General features: G+C 44.5%; 1 protein-coding gene across 1 annotated transcript in view; it reads left to right on the top strand.

The window, feature by feature from the left end:
• fibcd1b (fibrinogen C domain containing 1b) overlaps positions 1 to 7,376 on the top strand; it is a gene marked incomplete at both ends in the record, with an annotated part of 117,189 nt that extends 109,813 nt beyond the window's left edge. The window contains 2 exons of the mRNA XM_084572533.1: positions 3,215 to 3,394; positions 7,111 to 7,376. Of these exons, the coding sequence (XP_084428659.1) occupies positions 3,215 to 3,394; positions 7,111 to 7,376 (446 nt within the window). The remainder of the gene's footprint in view (positions 1 to 3,214; positions 3,395 to 7,110) is intronic.
• Positions 7,377 to 18,771: the final 11,395 nt, after the last annotated feature.

Genomic DNA, 18,771 nt, shown 5'->3' with positions numbered 1-18,771 from the left:
TTCTGCAAATGAGCCGTATCTGTTTGTCATGTGGAAGGCATGTGGGAACGTGTTGCACTTTGCTTCCCTGTTCCCCCTGTATGCATGCATGCATGCATGAGTTTATGCATCGATCAGCCACAACATTATGGCGGGAGAAGTAAAATAACACTGACCATCTTGTGACAATTCAATGTTCTGCAGCCATCCCCAGCAGGATGCAGCCTGACACAGGCACACACACACAAAAATGGTTTAGGAACAACTAAAAAAAACCTGAAAAACAGCACAAGGTGTTGACCTGGCCTCTAAATTTACTAGATCCCAAACTGATCAAGTATCTGTGGGATGATCTACAGAGGCCCCTCCCCTCAACCCATAGTACCCAAAGGTCCCCACTAACAAAATCCCGTTGCCAGACACCACAGGACACCCTGGACACACAAAGGAGACCTACACAATATTAGGTTGGTGGTCATAATGTTCTGCCTGATCGGTGTATTTCCTTGTACAAAACTTACTTGCATAAAGTTACCTGCCTGTGAATGCATTAATGACTGATCCTCCACCTCCAGATTTGATAATCCATTGTGAAAATGAAAAGAACGGGATCAACCTCCCATTGGGTTAGATTAAATCCGAACTAAGTGCCGGGGCCCAGACTGCGGGCTCCTGTCTGAATAATAATGGGTTCTTTCAGCTGTGTTTGTCATCAAATTAGCCCTCCACTTCAGACGAGGCGCTCTCAGAGTGCAATTCTCGACAGCGGTGGAATTCAAATTAGGCAAAGTCGGTCTGAGGTTTGTAAGCTTTAAAAAGGGAGAATGAGTTTCATTTGTGACGGTGATGAGTGCCGTAGGAGGCAAAATGACGGGGTTCGGCTTCGTAAAAAACACCTTCCTAACTGCCGCATAACTGCTTTCGTGAGTCACGTCACGGGACAGAGGGTAAAACAAACCTTAAACCTGCAATTGCTGCTCCAAATCCAACCATCATTCCTCACCATTTAACCATTTAAACTTCTCCATTAATGCCGCCAGTCTTCTTTCTCTGTGCTCATTCTCTGGAATAAACAAAAGAACAGACCGGTTTTATAAGCATATGCAGGGATATTTAGTTAAGTCTTGAAGCTAAGTTCACTTTTGTTTGTCTTCCTGCTTCACATTTTGTGTTCATGAGGCACAGATAGCGTGCTTCCTGCCTCTCCCCCGCCTGCCACGCTATACGTCTCGTACCTTTGATCAACCCAGGAGACGAAAACTTGCCCTGGGATGCACCATCACTCCAACACAGCAGGGGGACGCATGGAGCAGGAGGGGGGCAAGGGAGATGGGATGGAAACATTGTTTTCCCTCTGGCATTTTCTGTCTTACACGCAGTCTCTATCAAGGATTTAGCAATAATTAAAAGCTCCGTCGGGGGCGTCCGATGAAGCCATGGCAGGCGTGAAGTAGTTGAGACAGGTGGATGTGCGCTGCAGGTTTATAGAGCGGTCTGCGGGAGGGGTTTGTCAGAAGCAATGACACACGTTCGAAGAGTAACGAAACACGGTTTTAGGTTTTTATCAGGAGTATTTCTTCCATACAGTTCTGGCCGTTAATCAGCTGGAAGAAATCAGAACTTGGTGGGGGTCGTGTGCAGAATATTTTTTATTTAAACCCTGTTAGTGTTACCTAGAAATTGTTAAGCATGCAGTTCTTTTTATGGTTGTACCTCCTCCAGAACATCTCACAACTCCATATCTTATATATAACTCACTATATATTCTACATGATATGTATATATTAGGGGTGGGACTTTGTCAGTGCAAGATTTCCTGGTACACTGATGCTGGCTAACCGCTACCAAAATAGAGGAATCTAGTATCTCGCTAGGACTGATGGAAGGCAAATTTCATTTCAAAAAACTACCTGATGGAAACAGAGTTTGCCACTGAACCACTTCAACCCTACGGTGCCATCTAAATCTTCTTTTTCTACTGTTTTGAATTGAAATGCAATTAAATGCATTTTTCCAGACATTAAAAGAGCTTGAGTTTACAATATCCATGTCTGTGTCTATTATCTGATTCACTAAAATCCATTTAAATTAAAAAATGTTGCTTTTGGGGGCAAATATTGTTATGCGATTAAAATGCGATTAATCAAGATTAATTACAAAGCCTCTAATTAATTAGATTAAATTTTTTAATTGAGTCCCACCCCAAGTATATATCTATATTACTGCATATCCTTATATTATATATAGTTTATTTTTTTTTACCCCTTTTGCTGATTGTAATTCCTCCTGTCGCTGTGTAATGATAAGAATAAGAACAAGAATAAGACTAAGAAGTTTTATTGTCATTGTCAAACAACGAAACATAGTTTAGCAGCTCTTTGGTTCGGAAAAATTGAAAACTATATCAGCTATACACAATAAAATACAATATATACAGTAAAAGTACAAGTAAAAGTAGCGCACAAATGATGTATACTTCCATTACAATGAGGCCACATATGTCGTTGACCTTGCTGTTAAATGCAAAACTTCTTTGTTTAAGAGTGAGATTACAACTTTTGGGTGAGTTGAGCATTGCTGCGTTCCCGGACTGCAAGCAGATTGAATCTAAAGATGGATTTACTGTGGATTATTTGTATGCCAAATGATAATCATGTGGTTTTAAAGCAGTACTCTCTCATGGTAGTCAAGCCCTGCAAGACCTTGATATAATCCACAATTCAGCCTTTCTATGTGAATAAGCTCAGGAAACTCCACGGCGGACTATCTTTAAGTCAGGGTATTTGAATCATTCCAACCAAATTTGGCTGATGCTGACAGTACACACCGGATGAGATCTGATATAACTTCATACGTTTAGTAAGTGGGAAGTGGACACACCGTAGAGGTTCAGCGGGTGCTGACGATGCATGTTTCCGTAAGGAGTGATAGAACGTTTAATGCAGTTACTCAATTTGAAATGACGTTAAACCCGGTGCTTTCAGCTGGCCCTAGAATCTCTAAGAGGAGACTTTAACCTGGTTTTGGAAAGAAATCCTACACATGCACACGCGGAGGGAGACTCTAAATGGGACAAAAACCGTGTTACATCTTATTTCCAGAAAATGCATGGCAGTGAGTGAGGGTGCTGAAATGGCTTTATATTGTTTGCTGGGGAGGGGGAAGGAAAAAAAAAAAACATCTAGTACTTTGTAATGGATTGTTTTTGTCTGTGTCTCGCTCTTTTTCTCCGCAGGGCTGAAGCAGATCCATGCCCTGTCCATCCAGGGGAACTATGAGCTGCGTATCGACTTGGAGGACTTTGAAAATAGCACAGCATATGCTCAGTATGGAACCTTTGGAGTGGGCCTCTTCTCAGTGGACCCTGATGATGATGGATACCCTTTGACCGTGGGAGACTACTCCGGCAACGCAGGTATGCACCGTTACGCCGAGTGAACTCGTTAGACTCCTCTTGCAAGATTCCGCGCTTGCACTCTGATTAGTGTACACCATATTTAGTTTGTATTCATCTAACCTAATTGCACATACGGCCGCGTGAGCCTTCTGCCAGCTTCCCTCGCTCGCACATTACCTTCGAGCAAAAATAATGGCATGTTATTTTTACAGTGCAGTAGGTGAGGCCACTTGTTAAGCCGTGCACACAGCTGCACAGAGAGAAGGGCCGCCGGTGTCTCCGGTCCCCGACTATGAGATCCAGAGCCAGTAACCAGTCACCTTGATTAAATTACCGACAATTAATTGCGGCGCTCGAACCGCACCGTAAACAAAAAAAAAACCTGCCGCTGAAATGAAGGAGCCATTTAAAGAACCTTCGGGGAGCGGTCGCTTTGAGGGGGCCGAGGAGAGAATGGGGACAGATATGAGAGATGCGACAGGGCAGCGATGTGGAGAGGAAGGAGGAGGAGGAGGAGGAGGGCAGGGAGAAACTAGGATGGAAGGGGACAGGTGCGAGAGAAGAAGAGGTAAATAAAAATGAGGATAGAAATATCTGAGGGAGGCAGGGAAGACGAGGTGAAGAAAAAAATAAATAAACCAGAGGGGGAGGAAGAAAAATGTGTTGCCTGGATAGCAGCTTTTTGCCCAGATACGGTGACTGCTAAAAGTCCTGTAATGCTCCTGGCCTGTCCTCTCTATCCCCTGACCTTGACTCATTTGCCTGTTGGACATTTGAATCCAGTGAAAAAAAAAAGCCTCTCAGAGGATGCTCATGCTCTTATGTCAGCCTCCCTCCAGGTAGTGCTATTATTATTAGTGTTTTGCTCTGCTGTGGCTGCTTTCCGACCAGCTGACAGGTGCTCATTTGGACCGGGAGCAGCTGGATCTTAATGGGCATCAGAGGAAGCTGCCGGCCCCCAGCCACCAAGGTGACATCGAGAGCCTTGTAAATGAGCCTTTAAGTGCTTCTCTTTTTTTGTTTTGTTTGGCTTTTTTCTCCCCTCGCTCCTCTTTATACACCCTCCGGACATCATCCCATTGTTGATGCCAATGAGCCCCCTCGCTTTTTTTTTTTTTTTCTCCGCTCCCCCTGCTATCTCTTTTCTCCTAATGTCAAGCAGGACACAACGTGAATATCAGACATGCCCGTCAAATGATTTTTCCCACTGAGTGGTTACCATAGTAATGGCGAACAGAGAGTGGAACAGAACAGAGTGCGAGGGTAAGGAGCCGGGCGGCCACATCCTGGGCAATTAAGGGCTGTTTGATGCCCTGACGAGCTGTTAGCCATCACCTGATGGCTGGCGTTATCCCCCCCTGTCCACTTCTAGTCACGGTGTGAAGCCCGCTTTAGAAAAGAGAGCGAGGAGCAGAGAGTGGAGCGAAGGCACGGGGAGTTTGTTGAACATTATGAGCTCTTTGAACGTCCATTTGCTGAAAACCTTCGGTGTGCCAGAGTATCTTTAAAGATTTCACTTTGCTTTGCAAGCCTCTGACAGCAAAGGCCTGCAAAGCAAGGCAGTTATCGATATGGAGAATTTGCCGGTGAGAAATCTTTACATTGCCAGAAGATATTTTCAGCAACTTGATTGTGTGGATCAGACTTACCGGCCAGAACACGAACGTATTAATTAGTAACACTATCGCTAATGTCGGGTATATTTCACCAGATGGACCAAAATATATTGAAGTACAACAATATATGATAAACTGAAGTACTTTTCATTTTCAACTATAAAACATCTCATAAACCAAAAGGAAATCCCTATATAATGCCTCTAAAATTTGCAAACAATTAGGGAATCTTTAAAAAATAGCTCCTTAAAAAAATAATAACAATGGAGGTAGGAACTTAAAATTCGGTCCATCTGTTCCTGGGACATGTGGGACTTGTCCATTGAAGGCACAGGCTTCCTGCATCACTAACAACCTTGGGAGAGATAGCCAAACAATGGTACTTTTTGAGAGGGTAAAAATAACGAGCCGACTTTAAAAATGTTTTGTACCAAATGAATTCAATTGAAAATTACCACCAGCTTTACACTAAATAAGAATTATATGTAAATTCCAGGTCCGCTTAGCTAGCTCTGGTATCAAATAATAAATATGCATAGCTAGAGATTGCTAAAGTAAACTACTTTACCTTTAGTTATGTTTTATTCACTTGTTGGTGTGCCAGATTAACCAAGCCTGTGACAGGATGGTACCTGTGCACAGTATGTTGCCATAAAAATCAGATGGCAAGTTCTTACGATCGTCTGATTTAATACACAAACACTAACGTCTGGTGAAAATCACCCAAACACATACCTGTAGAAAAAAGCAGTTATTGGAGAGGGGAAACGCTCATACCTTCGGTGATGTCAGTGAGCGGCCTGAAGGTACCCAGTGACCCACGCAATAGTGATGTGTCATGCGCTAAAGAGCCGTATCTAAGAGCCGATTCTTTGGAGTGAATCAGAAGAGCCGATTCCCAACGAGTGAGAGCCGGCTCCCCGCTATTTATTTTCCTTTTGCTCGTTCATCTCTGCTCGTGTGAAGACGGGGACAGAGTTTTGTTTTGATGGATACACTATGTGGCCAATCACATGTGAGGACTTAGGATCATACCGTTATGTGAAAGCAGAGAGGCGGACAGACGCTGCGGCTGACTGAGACACCCGGAAACGAAGCAGCATCAGGCTAAAATTTAAAGACAGTCGGGATTAGCAGAGCAGAGTGTCTTCACTGCAGTGTCTTTACTTTTGATTGCAGTGTGTTGTTCATTTGTTTGCACAATTAAAGTTTTATTGAAATTGTAAACACAAGTAAGAATGCTTTTGTAACAAGATAACTGCACAAATTGAGCCAATTATTAGGCTTCTCATAAAAACATTGAACGCAAAAAGGGCTTATCAACACACATATGTATATACTGTGTTAAACAAACTATGGTAAACAAAGAGCAGTTCAGGAGCCGAGAGAGCCGGCTCTTCTTTGGGAGCCGTGGCAAAAGAGCCGGCTCTCAGAAAAGACCCAAACTGCCCATCAGTACCACGCAATCAGACAGCAGCAACACAACGAAAACCACGTGACAATACTCGCTCGGGTGAAAGTCACCCGGCATTAGTGTTCTACAGTTGAGGGGCACTTGGGTGACGCAACGTGGCCGTGCCGCATCCCTGCAGCGCTCTTACATCATCGTCACGCCGGTCGCAGGAACTAACGTCCTCTCATTGACAATAAAAAATATGTACTTGTGCGATTGAGCCCATCAAGCGTCCGCTCCTCTGAAACATTCGTGTCTATTAAGTGACAGGCGTCCTGATGAAATCATCGAGGGCGAGTTATTAAAAAGGGAGCGAGATGTAAAGGTCACCACGGAACCTTTGATAAATTGCAGACAAAGCCGTCTGACCTCCCGCTTTAGATAATGAGAAGAAACACTCCGGAGAACAGTGGAGCTTTACTTTTTATTCTTTCATCTCTCTCTGTTTATTAAAAGGATTAATTGAAAAGTCGCGTGCCATTTTGACGTTAATTGCTTGTGAAGCCGTCTAATCACCGTTTTTTTGGTTTCAGAGAATATTCAGGGGAAAGATGTAAAGGTGATGCAGTAGTGGCTATTTTCACTTCCTTGTCGGAGGCTTGTTTAATTTAGCCTATATGCTACTTTTTACATCTCCTGAAGCATTACATTTTTTTCCTTTTCAGGCGATTCTCTGCTTAAGCACAACGGGATGAAGTTCACCACCAAGGACAGGGACAACGACCACTCGGAGAACAACTGCGCCTCCTTCTACCACGGCGCGTGGTGGTACCGGAACTGCCACACCTGCAACCTCAACGGCCAGTACCTGCGCGGTCAGCACACCTCCTACGCCGACGGCATAGAGTGGTCCTCCTGGACTGGCTGGCAGTATTCCCTCAAGTTCTCCGAGATGAAGATACGGCCCACCCGCGACCCCGAGAATAAATGAAACTGACAGGAGGAGAAGAAGGAAAGAAAGAAAGAGAGAAAGAGTGGAGGGTTTATTTTTTTCAGTTAGATGGAGTTACTTGTCTTGATATTGTTTATTCACTAAAACACACCTTTTTGAGTTGACTCTGCTTTTTGCCTTGTGATGTTTCCCTTCCATTGTTTTGCTCCCCTTCCCTCATCACTCAGCTACTAGTCATGCCAGCTGCCATAATCCATCATGTGGTCCAGTTCTTTAAAAAAGTAAATATATATATATCTGTTACCATGATTATGCCCTTTTGATCATTCGGGTTTACAAAAGCAGTACATGAACAAAAGCAGTCCACTAGGCTCTGCAAGCTTAACAGTCTGAGACGGTGGTGGTCCAGCCATCCCCTGCAGAATCACACGCCAGTGATTTTCTCCTCCTGACGTGTAACTCTGACCTCCCATCTGCGCTGACATGGCACTTAGACTTCGGTTCGGTCTCACTTCCAACGGCTGCATAATCCGGAGAGGGCTGCCCCGCACGTTACACTTAGAAAAAGGCAAACCCCTTTGCACAGCATGGACAGGAGACGCACACAAATGCCCCCTCCATCCCCGTGCAAAGGAAGTCTATAGAAAAGTCATAGACAGGGCAGCGGCGAGACGCGCAAGGGCCTCCGATGGTAAGAGGGAGAAAATGAGGAAACGATTTGACGTGAGTTAGATCGCTTAAAAGGAACGGGGGGTGAATCAAAGGAGAGGGAGAGAGTGGAAGATGGGGTGGCCCGAAGCAGATGAAAACGAGAAAAAAAGAAAGAGACGACGAAGGATCTCATTCATCTGACTTGGGGCCATTAGGGAGCATATTGGGCACTTTGTCTGATCTGCCTGCCAGCTGAGTACCGGCCAACTGATGCAGCACTCGCAGATGGTAACCCAGCACTTTGTCTGTGTGTAAGTGTGTACGAGTGTGCATGCTCGTGTGTGTGTGTGCGTCTACGACGGAGAAAGAGACAGACAGACAGAGTTCCCTAACGCTATCAGTTTCCTGTCACGAGTTCAGCGGAGCGACCTCGATTGACTACGATGTTTAGCGCCAACAGACTACAACGCAACGCATGACCGGCAAACCTTCGCTCTCTCCATCTAAATAGTTGATAAAAAAAAGCCTGCAAGGAATGTACTACTGTGTTAGAATTAAAAAAAAAAAAAAAAAACACACAGAATGAGACCTGTTGAAGAAATTTTACACGCCCCATCCCGCCAAACTTGTCTTTTTGTTTGTCATCTTGTTCTTTTTTGTTTCCTCCCTCCCTCCTGGTTATTATGGGATTCGTTTGTGTGATAGGAGTTTCGCTTTTGTCACGCAGACAGAGCAGAAGTCGCTGTAAAATAAGATTTTAAACGCTCCAAACCGCTGTCTTTTTTTCTTTTTCTTCTTCGCGTCACGGCAAAAGTCAAAATTGCCTAAAGCGAACAAACTAAAACAATATATATATATATATATATATATACATAAAGAATGAGAGAAAATAAAATAAAAATTAAAGGAAAAAAATGTTACAAAGGAAAAAAAAATGTGGACGGAAAAATTGTGCAATTCCAGTTTATTTTTCCGTCTTTTCTCTATTTTTTTTTTCAACTTTTTTTGGGGATGTAATAAAAGCTTTAAAATATCTGTAGATTTTATTGTACAGTGTGTATGACTTTTAGAGCATGTCGAATCTGTTTTCTTACTATGCTAAAACACAAAGAGAACTCAAGCACATGGACTCAAGAAAAACCACCGGTTGTGTAAAACAAAACAAAAAGAACATAAGCAGATTTACTGAACTCTTTCTCCTTCCTCTGCCTGAACGACGGCCATCTCTCTGAAGGCCCGGATACGAGCGAAGAGGAGGAACGCGACAAACCCCCTCCTGCGAGCACACGCCCGCCCGTGTGAATCTGCAGCACAAATGCAAATCTTTTACACAAAACATTTCCGAGGCTCCCGGCACGCTCGGCTGCCTCGCTGGACATGTTTCTTCTCGGCTTTGGAAAAGGCCCGTTGCACTGGGAAACCGGTCTCGAATGTGTGCCGAAGGGTGTCTCCCCAGCTGACAGCGAGTTAACGTGCGGCAACTGAGCAACGTTGCGCTGAATACCTCTGACTCTGGAACAGCTGCGAGTTTTTCCGAAGGATCCCCCAATCGCTGTGTGTGTGCGTGCGTGTGTGTGTTTCTACGGCACCTCTGCTGTGTACATGCGTCATGTCTTGGTGGAACACCGCCACCTCTTTTCATCGAAGCACAGACACATGCTGCAGACGCTTGTTGCAGGTGTTGAACATGGCACGGAGTGCGACAATGTCGGAGGATGTTGCCAAACTATAACAAGCTGGAATCATGTGAAGTCGCGTGTGGGGGGAGGGGCGAGGAATCGGCCTGCGCGTGAGAATGTATGCAAATGTATGTGTGTGTGCGCATCTCTGTGCCCGGATGGAGCATGTGCATATATGCTCGTGACACACACTTGTGTATGCACATGCTCCGTCCGGGCACAGAGATGCTTTTGTTTGTACATGCCCATGTGCACGAGCCAGGCGAGGAGGACGGGAGGCCGAGCGCGTCTCCCTCCCTCTCTCTCTCTCTGTGGAGTTTTGAAGTCATGTGATGCTTATGTACAACTTGCCTCCCCCGCTATTTGTGTTGATAACAGAGAGATTTACATAATTATAATGAACTACTACTTATTGTGATCGTGAACCCATTAGAGTGGACACCACCTTCTGGTACTGTGTTGAACTGCGCCCGTACCCTTAAAAACCCCTCCCCCACCCCCGAAAGACGCCCAGACTTCTTTGTTCACCCTCGACACGACGTTGTGCTCACTTGTATATGTTGATGCTATGTTGACCCCTTGTAATTTAAGTGTAGTATTATTTTTGCCACGCTCCCCGTTTTGTTGAGCGATCGCCTCGACGGTCGCTCCCTTCTCCTGCAGCTCGCCACGTCTCCGATGGGAAGATTTGATAAAAGAGTGAAATCGGAGGCTCTGATCATTTCCAGTTATTCCACTCATTACAGAACATCAGCGCCCTCCTCATCGATCCCCCAGGTCTGCAAACCGTCTATCTTTCTCACCGTGTTCCTCCTTAATTGCCTTAGCCTCTGCTGCCAGCCCCAGCACCCCCACCTCTTAAATTCTCCTCTCTTCTGTAACTTCTAACCCCCATCCTCTTTTTCTTTTTTTTTTCTCCACTCCTGTCCTCGCTATCCTCTCCCGCATCCTTCATCCCTAGCGCAGAACTAACTATGTTTTCTTTTACTTTTCTTTTTTGGTGAAGTACTATAGATTGTTTTGCTGAATCTTGATACCGTGTTTTAATGTTCTTGTCGACATTTAATAAACATTCACATTTTATAAATGGAGAACGGCCCAAAGGTGTGTGGTTTTTCTCCCTCTCTCTCTCTCGGCGTATGGGAGGAAGTCTGAAAATGCTCATTTGTTAAAGCACGCGGTGGAAATTTAGCGTCCTTCTGCCCGTCGACAGATAACCCTGTTAATCTTCCGGAACATCAACCACAACGCGGCGCAGCGCGGCATGCCCTTGGCTTTGAAAGGTAGCCAGGACGGACGCAGAATGTAAAAAGGTGGCTCGAGGCTCGGCGATAGCATCTCTGCGTCTTCCTCTGTAAACCTTGGTGCAATAGGAGGTGAAATGAATTTTGTTTGCGGAGCAGGTGATGTGAAGTTATTTTGCATATTCCACAAAACTGTTAAGGAAATAAAATAAAATCTGCCTGTGCAGAGATGAGGAAAGTGGAGACATAAATGGAAACTTATTGGTTAAATATGTAACTAATATCTTTAATATTGCTACTCATAACTGGCTTTTGCTTATTTATTTGAATGGGACACATTAAAAATGGGGTTGGAGGAATATTGTGTTACCTGCGACAGCTTTTATTAGTGATCTATGCAAATAAGTTGTCGGTGGAATCAGTGTTCATATCCTGGCTGATCTGTTCCACAGCAGATCAAGGAATGCTAAACATTAGTGAACGTTAGCAACCAGTCATTCATTCTCCGTTAAACTATGGTTTGGTCGACACCCGCTCTTCCAGGATATTAGGTTTCTGAGACCAGATCAGCAAAGTTCCAGGACAATGAGCTGAAAGACACTAAAAGGTGCACCAACCAGGCTTAACATTATGTAATACTGTGTAGGTCTCCCTTGGACCTCCAAAAGAGTTCACCAGGAGACTCATCAGGGAATGGACATGGGCCTTCTGAGGGTGTCCTGCGGTGTCTGGCAACAATGTTGTTAGTGGGTGGCCTTTGGGTCCTATGGGTTGAGGGGAGGGGCTTCTGTGAATCATCCCGCAGATACTTGATCAGTTTGGGATCTAAAGGTGGGGGTGCCTGGTCTGGTCTAGGTGGGTGTTACATGTCTAAGTAACACACACACCAATGAATGCCAGGTCCAGAAGTTTCCCAGCAGAACACTGAATAGTCACAGGATGGTCAAAGTTATTCACTTCTCCTGTCAGTGGTTTTAATGTTGTGGCTGATTGGTGTATGTCAGCTCATTCAGTCGATCATATGTAAGAAATGGGATTAAAGCTTCATTCATACCGTATACTCACATGGCCAATTTACCAGTGGCTGAAGTTGCACTGGACATTATAATAAGATACCAGCCGGTAAGAATCACGGCCTCTGAGCGACTGTGGTATTTAACAGTAAGAAATTCTGTTGGGAGGGTAAAGAGGCCTCTTTATTCTTTAATTTCACTCATATATTCGAGGTAATAAACATTTCAGATCCCGCTCATATCGGCTCCAAACCAACTCGACGTATCAATAATAGATCCGGTGTTAAATTAAACTGTTGGATATTAATTGCACTTCCTTTAGGATTCCCAACAGTGGTTGGTGCAAGGAAACCACACACAGTAAGAGAATGGTTGAGACTTTCAAATAAAAAGAATATAGCACGTTACAGTATAAATAAATCTATATTTTTCTTTTCTTTTTTAAGGAAATGAGCTTTCCCACACCATGCCTCTGCACTACCTTTAACTTCTATAGTGCAGGCGCACTAAATGCATTAGTTTGCTGTCCAGGGAGAGAAAAATGTTTTCAACTTATCTCCCACTCTAGCTGTGCCTTTACAATCTGTGCCTTTGTCCTACACCACTGGAACTGAAAGTTTTATCTCCAACAATTCACAGCGACCAGCAATTGCTCTGTTTTCAATTTAAAAGTTAAATAATATAGTTCTGTTTTCCCGATGAAAAACCCAGATATGAGTTGTCACAGCATTATAACGGTGACTAACTAACTAACAAGCCAACTACTGCAGCAGTGAAACTCATCCTTCCTACGTCCCCCCAGCGTTTTGAACTCCTGCAGCATAAAGCAACCTGCCACTGATGACATTTTTATTTTTTAAGTGTTTGTGCGCGCAGCCAAACTCAAAAACCAATGTGGCGCATCTACTAATTCCCTCGAGGGAGCATGAGTCACGACAGGGGGGGCGCGCCAGTGTTAAAGGACCGACGCGAGCAAAGGATGCCAGCCGTGTGATCTCGCTCTTCCTTTATGCGGTTCAAAAGAAAGCGAAAATAACGTCAGTGACCGAGCTCCCGTCTCTGGAGAGGCACTGCACGCGCAATCCATTCGAGTCTGGTCTTGACACTCTGTGCTTGCCGCCCGTGCCGTCTTATTCAGTCCCCTTCAAAGTGCAGAATTGGCAGCGAAAAATGTTGTTTGCTTATTTGTGGAGCTGTGTCAAGTTGTTTAAAAGAGCATTCCAAGTTCTCAAACAGACAACACATGGTGTGCTTTTTATTTTTGTGCAATTCCTTATCCTGTTCAGAGTCTCCCTCTTGTACGGCATGCTTTCTGAATACCACAAATGCATTTTTTTCATCTTAAACCATACCAAAAACACTGAAAAACAGGGATAAGTCACCCATTGTCCTTTTTTTTCCCCATGTCAGCTTTAATTGGGGGTTGAATGCAAAGAATTGAGGCGGGACCTGGAAGAAAACAGACCACGGTGAGAACTCATTGGCACTGTATGTGTTTATATCTTTCGTCTCCCTTTAACGAATCACACTCAGCAATATGTACTTTCAGAGAAGTGGGCTGCCATGGGTTTCGAGTGGTTTGGGGGTTAGGTGCTTGCAAAATACACAGCAGCCAAGGATAAAGTGGGGATGTAAACCTGTTACCTCTCTAACCTGTTCGACCCAAGTCGAAGTCAGTAAACGTACACCGATCAGGCATAACGTTATGACCACCTTCCTAATATTGCGTAGGTCTCCCTTGGACATGGGCCTTCTGACGGTCAACCAGAAGGTCACCAGTTCAAAACCTTGCGCTGCTCTTCATGTTTTTTGCGTGCCTGTGTTGCAGCCATCAAGGAGTGTCACTGCTATGGGGTGGGGGTGCCTGGTCTGGTCTAGGTGGGTGCTACGTGTCTAAGTAACATCCACACCAATGAATGCCAGGTCCAAAAGTTTCCCAGCAGAGCACTGTATTGTCACAAGATGATCAATGTTATTTAGTTCTCCTGTCAGTGGTCGTAATGTTATGGCTGCATGCAGGCCACATCTATAATGGGTCATTCTGAAATTGAAGCTTACTAAGAATTCATTTCCGCTATATTTTTGAGTTTTTAGCGTTCCTTCCCTCCATCGTCTTTTAACACACCAACAGGGTAAGAACACAGATTACTGCAGAGCCGTGGAAGAAAGCATTGTATTAGTTCAGCTTCGCTTTACTAATCTATCAACTAATCACAACAACCACCATCCATTGTTATCTAAAAGCCGAGCGTTTGAATGCCTCGACTGTTGTTGCTGCTGCTGCTGCTGTTGCGAGGGGGAGGCTTTACCTCGACGCCCCCGACCGTTAATCTGATACAGACTATCCAGTGGCTCTGACACAGATAAGGCGGTACTGTTGTTGGCCTGGCTTCACTCTGCGTACGCCCAATGGGGGATTTGCATTACAGCCTCCCCTATATCTCCGGCGTGTCAGCAGAAAGGCGGGGTGGGGGGTTAGCTTTCAGCGGAGCGTATGAATGTCAAAGGAAAATCTGTTGCCATTTGTTGCTATAAAAGGTTTTATCTTTTGACGGTTGTTTTCGTGTCATCTTTAGTCACGGGTAATATAAAGCCCACGTTAAGTGTTCACCTCCATCATGAAGTCGATAAATGGCGCGGCATATTATAAAGAAAACAAAATGTGCAGCATACACCGATCAGCCACAACATTATGACGGGAGAAGTAAATAACACTGACCATCTTGTGACAATTCAGTGTTCTGCAGGGAAACTTTTGGACCTGGTATTCATTCATGTGGATGTTACTTAGACATGTAGCACCCACCTAGACCAGGCACCCCCACCCAATAGCAATGACACTCCTTGATGGCAGCAGCCATCCCCAGCAGGATGCAGCCTGACACAGGCACACACAAAAACACTTTAGGAACAACTCAAAAAAAACATGAAGAACAGCACAGGGTGTTGACCTGGCCTCCAAATTCACTAGATCCCAAACTGATCAAGTATCTGTGGGATGCACTGGGACAAGCCTGATCCACAGGACACCCTCAGAAGGCCCATGTGCATTCTCTGATGAGTCACAACTGTTTCGGAGGCACAAGGGAGACCTACACAATATTAGGAAGGTGGTCATAATGTTATGCCTGATTGAGCAGGCACACATGGTGTTATGCATATTTTGCATTGTGCATGGGGGGAGATATTAAAGCAGCTTTACATGGGGGAACTGCACAGCCTTCCAGTAGTGCGAAAATTATGTAAAGCTGTCAGGTCATCAATCTTGACAATAAGACGGGAGAGAGAGCAGAGACCATGCCTTGTGTCATATCATGCACAGCCCAAAAAAACCCCCCCCAAAAAAAACAACTCAACATTGAAGCTGACAGCATCCTCCAAACAAAATTGAATTTGCCTCGCTTGAGCAGGCAAAATGCTGAAAACAAATCACAGGCTTTGGTTTTGATCGCTGCAGTATGGTCTAGCACAGACTCAAGAAACCTACCCCTGCAACTGGCCCGGTGGAATTCTTGTTTTTGTTTTCTCACCAAATGATCTAAAGGTGGGCGCCACAATGGTGTAGTAGTTAGCAGTGATACCTCACAGCAAGAAGGTTCTAGGTTCTGTGTGGGGTTTACAAGTTCTCCCTGTGTCTGTGTGGGTTCTTCTCCAGGCGCTCCAGCTTCCTCCCACCGTCCGAAGACATACTGGTTAGGTTGAGTGTGAGCATGAATGGTTGCCCTCTTACTGACTGGCGACCTGAATGACTGCTCTGAAGGCCCATGCACATCAGGAAGACACACATGGTTCTGGTAAACAATTTGACATGACTATGTGTGTTCACATACAGTGCAGTGGATCGTATGCGTGTTTTCTCGTGTTGCTTTGTTTGCAAAACCGTGACTTTTAGAAAAGGCACTGCTGTCACGCTGTCTATTAAACCAATCTTCTTTTATTTTTCTCACAGCATGGTGCAATTAGAAATCTGCAGCGCGGCATTTTCCGGCACAATGCAGTGTGGACAGATAAATATGCCAGCCCTCCTTATTTTCTTCGTGTGTGGTCAGTAACTGAATTGCCAGCACAATGAGTAATGACCGCTCAGTGGCTGCTTTAGCGCTATTAGAGGACCTTGCAAAGAGAACATGGTGATTTGTTGTTTTTTTTTTTTTTTTGACAAATGACCATTTATGGCTGTGGAACCAGCTTACTGCTTTCCTTACTGTCTAAGCGGGCAAGTAAGTTTTGCACGGCATCATCAATTAACAATTAATTAATCTCTTTTTTTTTGTTCTTTAGTGTAACTTTGAGGTGATTTTATTTAATTGGTGGATCTAATCTCACACTCATTTGTGCAGGAACGTAACACATTTTAAATTTGCACACGTCTCCGTCGAGTCAGACATATTCATGAAGAGACGGCAGCTTGTTTTAAAGAAAGGACTTGCATTGTTATTTTGGACGGTCAGGCCACATCTCAGTGTTCTTCTACCCAGACTAGAGTAAAACTGTTAAAGAGTGGACGGAGGAATCTGAAGTGGTGCTTTGAAAGCTACTATCTATACTATCTATGCTATCCATACTGCTCTTGCACATTTGGAGTATAAAGACACACATTATGACTACCGTCCTAAAATTGTTTAGGTCTAATGGACATGGGCCTTCTGAGGGTGTCCTGTGGTGTCTGGGAACACAATGTTGTAAGTGGTGGGCCTTTGAGAGGAGGGGCCTCTAGGGATCACCCCACAGATACTTGATTAGTTTGGGATCTAGTGAATTTGGAGGCCAGGTCAACACCTTGAAGTAACACTTCTACTTCTCCTGTCAGTGGTTTTAATGTTCTCGCCGATCGGTGTATATTGAGAGTACATTGATATTACTAACTTAAATTGTCTAGTTATCTCGACACATGCTCAGAAGTTTAAAATGTTTCTACATTTTCCAAACGAAGATATAGAGCCGACACTGTCAGGGTAACTATCCATAATCATACAAGTATAAAATGTGTGTGCAGGTGTGAATATAAATAAACAGAGGCACAGTAAAATGCGTAAGTCTACGCTGACATGAAATGACAATGCAGACATTCATTTATTCATTGCCTCGTAAGCATTCGATGCTATCGCTGTGGCAGACTAGACAGCGTTCCCGCAACGCACTCGACGAGCCGCTTGAGGCGATCATAAATTCCTTTGTGATCCCATCAGCGGTTCAGTGCAGGTGACATGGATCAAAGCTGACATGTATATGAAGGAATACTGAAAAGAGGTCTCTGTGGCTTGAACTGTAATTCCATACATGGATGCACTGTTAAGAGAATAAAATGGCCTACTACGCAGACGCTGTTTGAATCTATTAAAACCACAAGGCGCGTGGTTGATTATTTGGTGCAAATGTCTGCGGTTGTATGAATATGCCAGCAAGACAGGGACCAGCAAATTAGATCTTATTTAGGGTTGAATCAATATTCTTAAAATTACAAATTATCACCTTAAGAAACCGCTAATTCGATGAAGTTAATGATATTTTCTGTCGGCAGGACAAACGTGCGGAGGTTAATTTTTAAATTCCCAATTAATTAGTGCACGTGCCATCAATGCAGATGACACAATTATCTCTATGCAAGCAGTTTCAAACTTGAAACAACTTCTGGGGACAGCGGATAAGCCGTAAAAACTTTTACCTTTGTGCGTGGCTCAGGAGGCCACATACGAAAGGACGAGAAGTACAAAAGACGCTGGATCGATGCACCGTGGGGAGAGAAAAATGGAAAACCAGAAAGCGGTACATTTTCAGTGCTTATGTTATTGCCGGTCAGAGTCAAAGTCAAAAGCCCTCAGGATTTATAGCGCAGCAGCAGCATACAGATGCCAGGACAGGTTGGTGTTATGTATTATTAAAGTGATATCTCTACGCAAAATATTTAAAGAATAATAGTCAGCCTCTGTAGACTGTAGGCTTTAGCGGGTTAGGGTCAAAGGTCAATGATACATTTAAGATTCAAGATTCAAGATGTTTTATTGACTAAATGGTCTAAGAACAGCAGTTTGGGCCTTACAATGACAGTCTTACTTTGGAGGACAAATGGCACAGCATATTATAAAGGAAACAAAATATACGGCCTGTACCGATCAGCCAGAACATTAAAACCACTGACAGGAGAAGTGAATAACATTGACCATCTTGTGACAACTCAGTGTTCTGCTGGGAAACCTTTGGACCTGGCATTCATTGGTGTGGATGTCACTTAGACATGTAGCACCCACCTAGACCAGACCGGGTACCCCCACCCCATAGCAATGACACTCCTTGATGGCAGCAGCCATCCCCAGCAGGATGCAGCCTGACACAGGCACACACACATCGGTTCACTAGATCCCAAACTGATCAAGTATCTGTGGGATGATCCACAGAGGCCCCTCACCTCAACCCATAGCCCCCCCCCCCCCCCCCATTAACAACATTCTGTTCCCAGACACCACAGGACACCCTCATAAGGCCCATGTCCATTCTCTGATGAGTCTCAACTGTTTTGGAGGCACAAGGGAGACCTACACAATATTAGGAAGGTGGTCATAATGTTATGCCTGACTGACGTAGAATAGAATTTCTACATTAGGGAACAGTAGAGATTCCATCATGCCACAGTCCTTCTGAGCCTTCTGTCACACTCAGAGTTTCATCGATGCACATGATAGAACAATGAGGGGGATTTACCGTACTCATTAGCCGTGGGAGCAGCAGTCGCTCCTCGGCCTCTTCACGCAGCCTTGATGTTCACGCGGCGCGTCTCTGATGAGCTTTCGGAATCCTCGCGTCGCACGGATACTTTCCCTTCCCCGCGTGGGATTCGCCTTGTGTCTTA

Source organism: Chelon labrosus (assembly GCF_963514085.1).
Source record: "Chelon labrosus genome assembly, chromosome: 22".
Classification (NCBI taxonomy): domain Eukaryota; kingdom Metazoa; phylum Chordata; class Actinopteri; order Mugiliformes; family Mugilidae; genus Chelon; species Chelon labrosus.
Note: the sequence above shows the minus strand (reverse complement) of the source record. Positions and strands in the feature narration are given on the sequence as shown.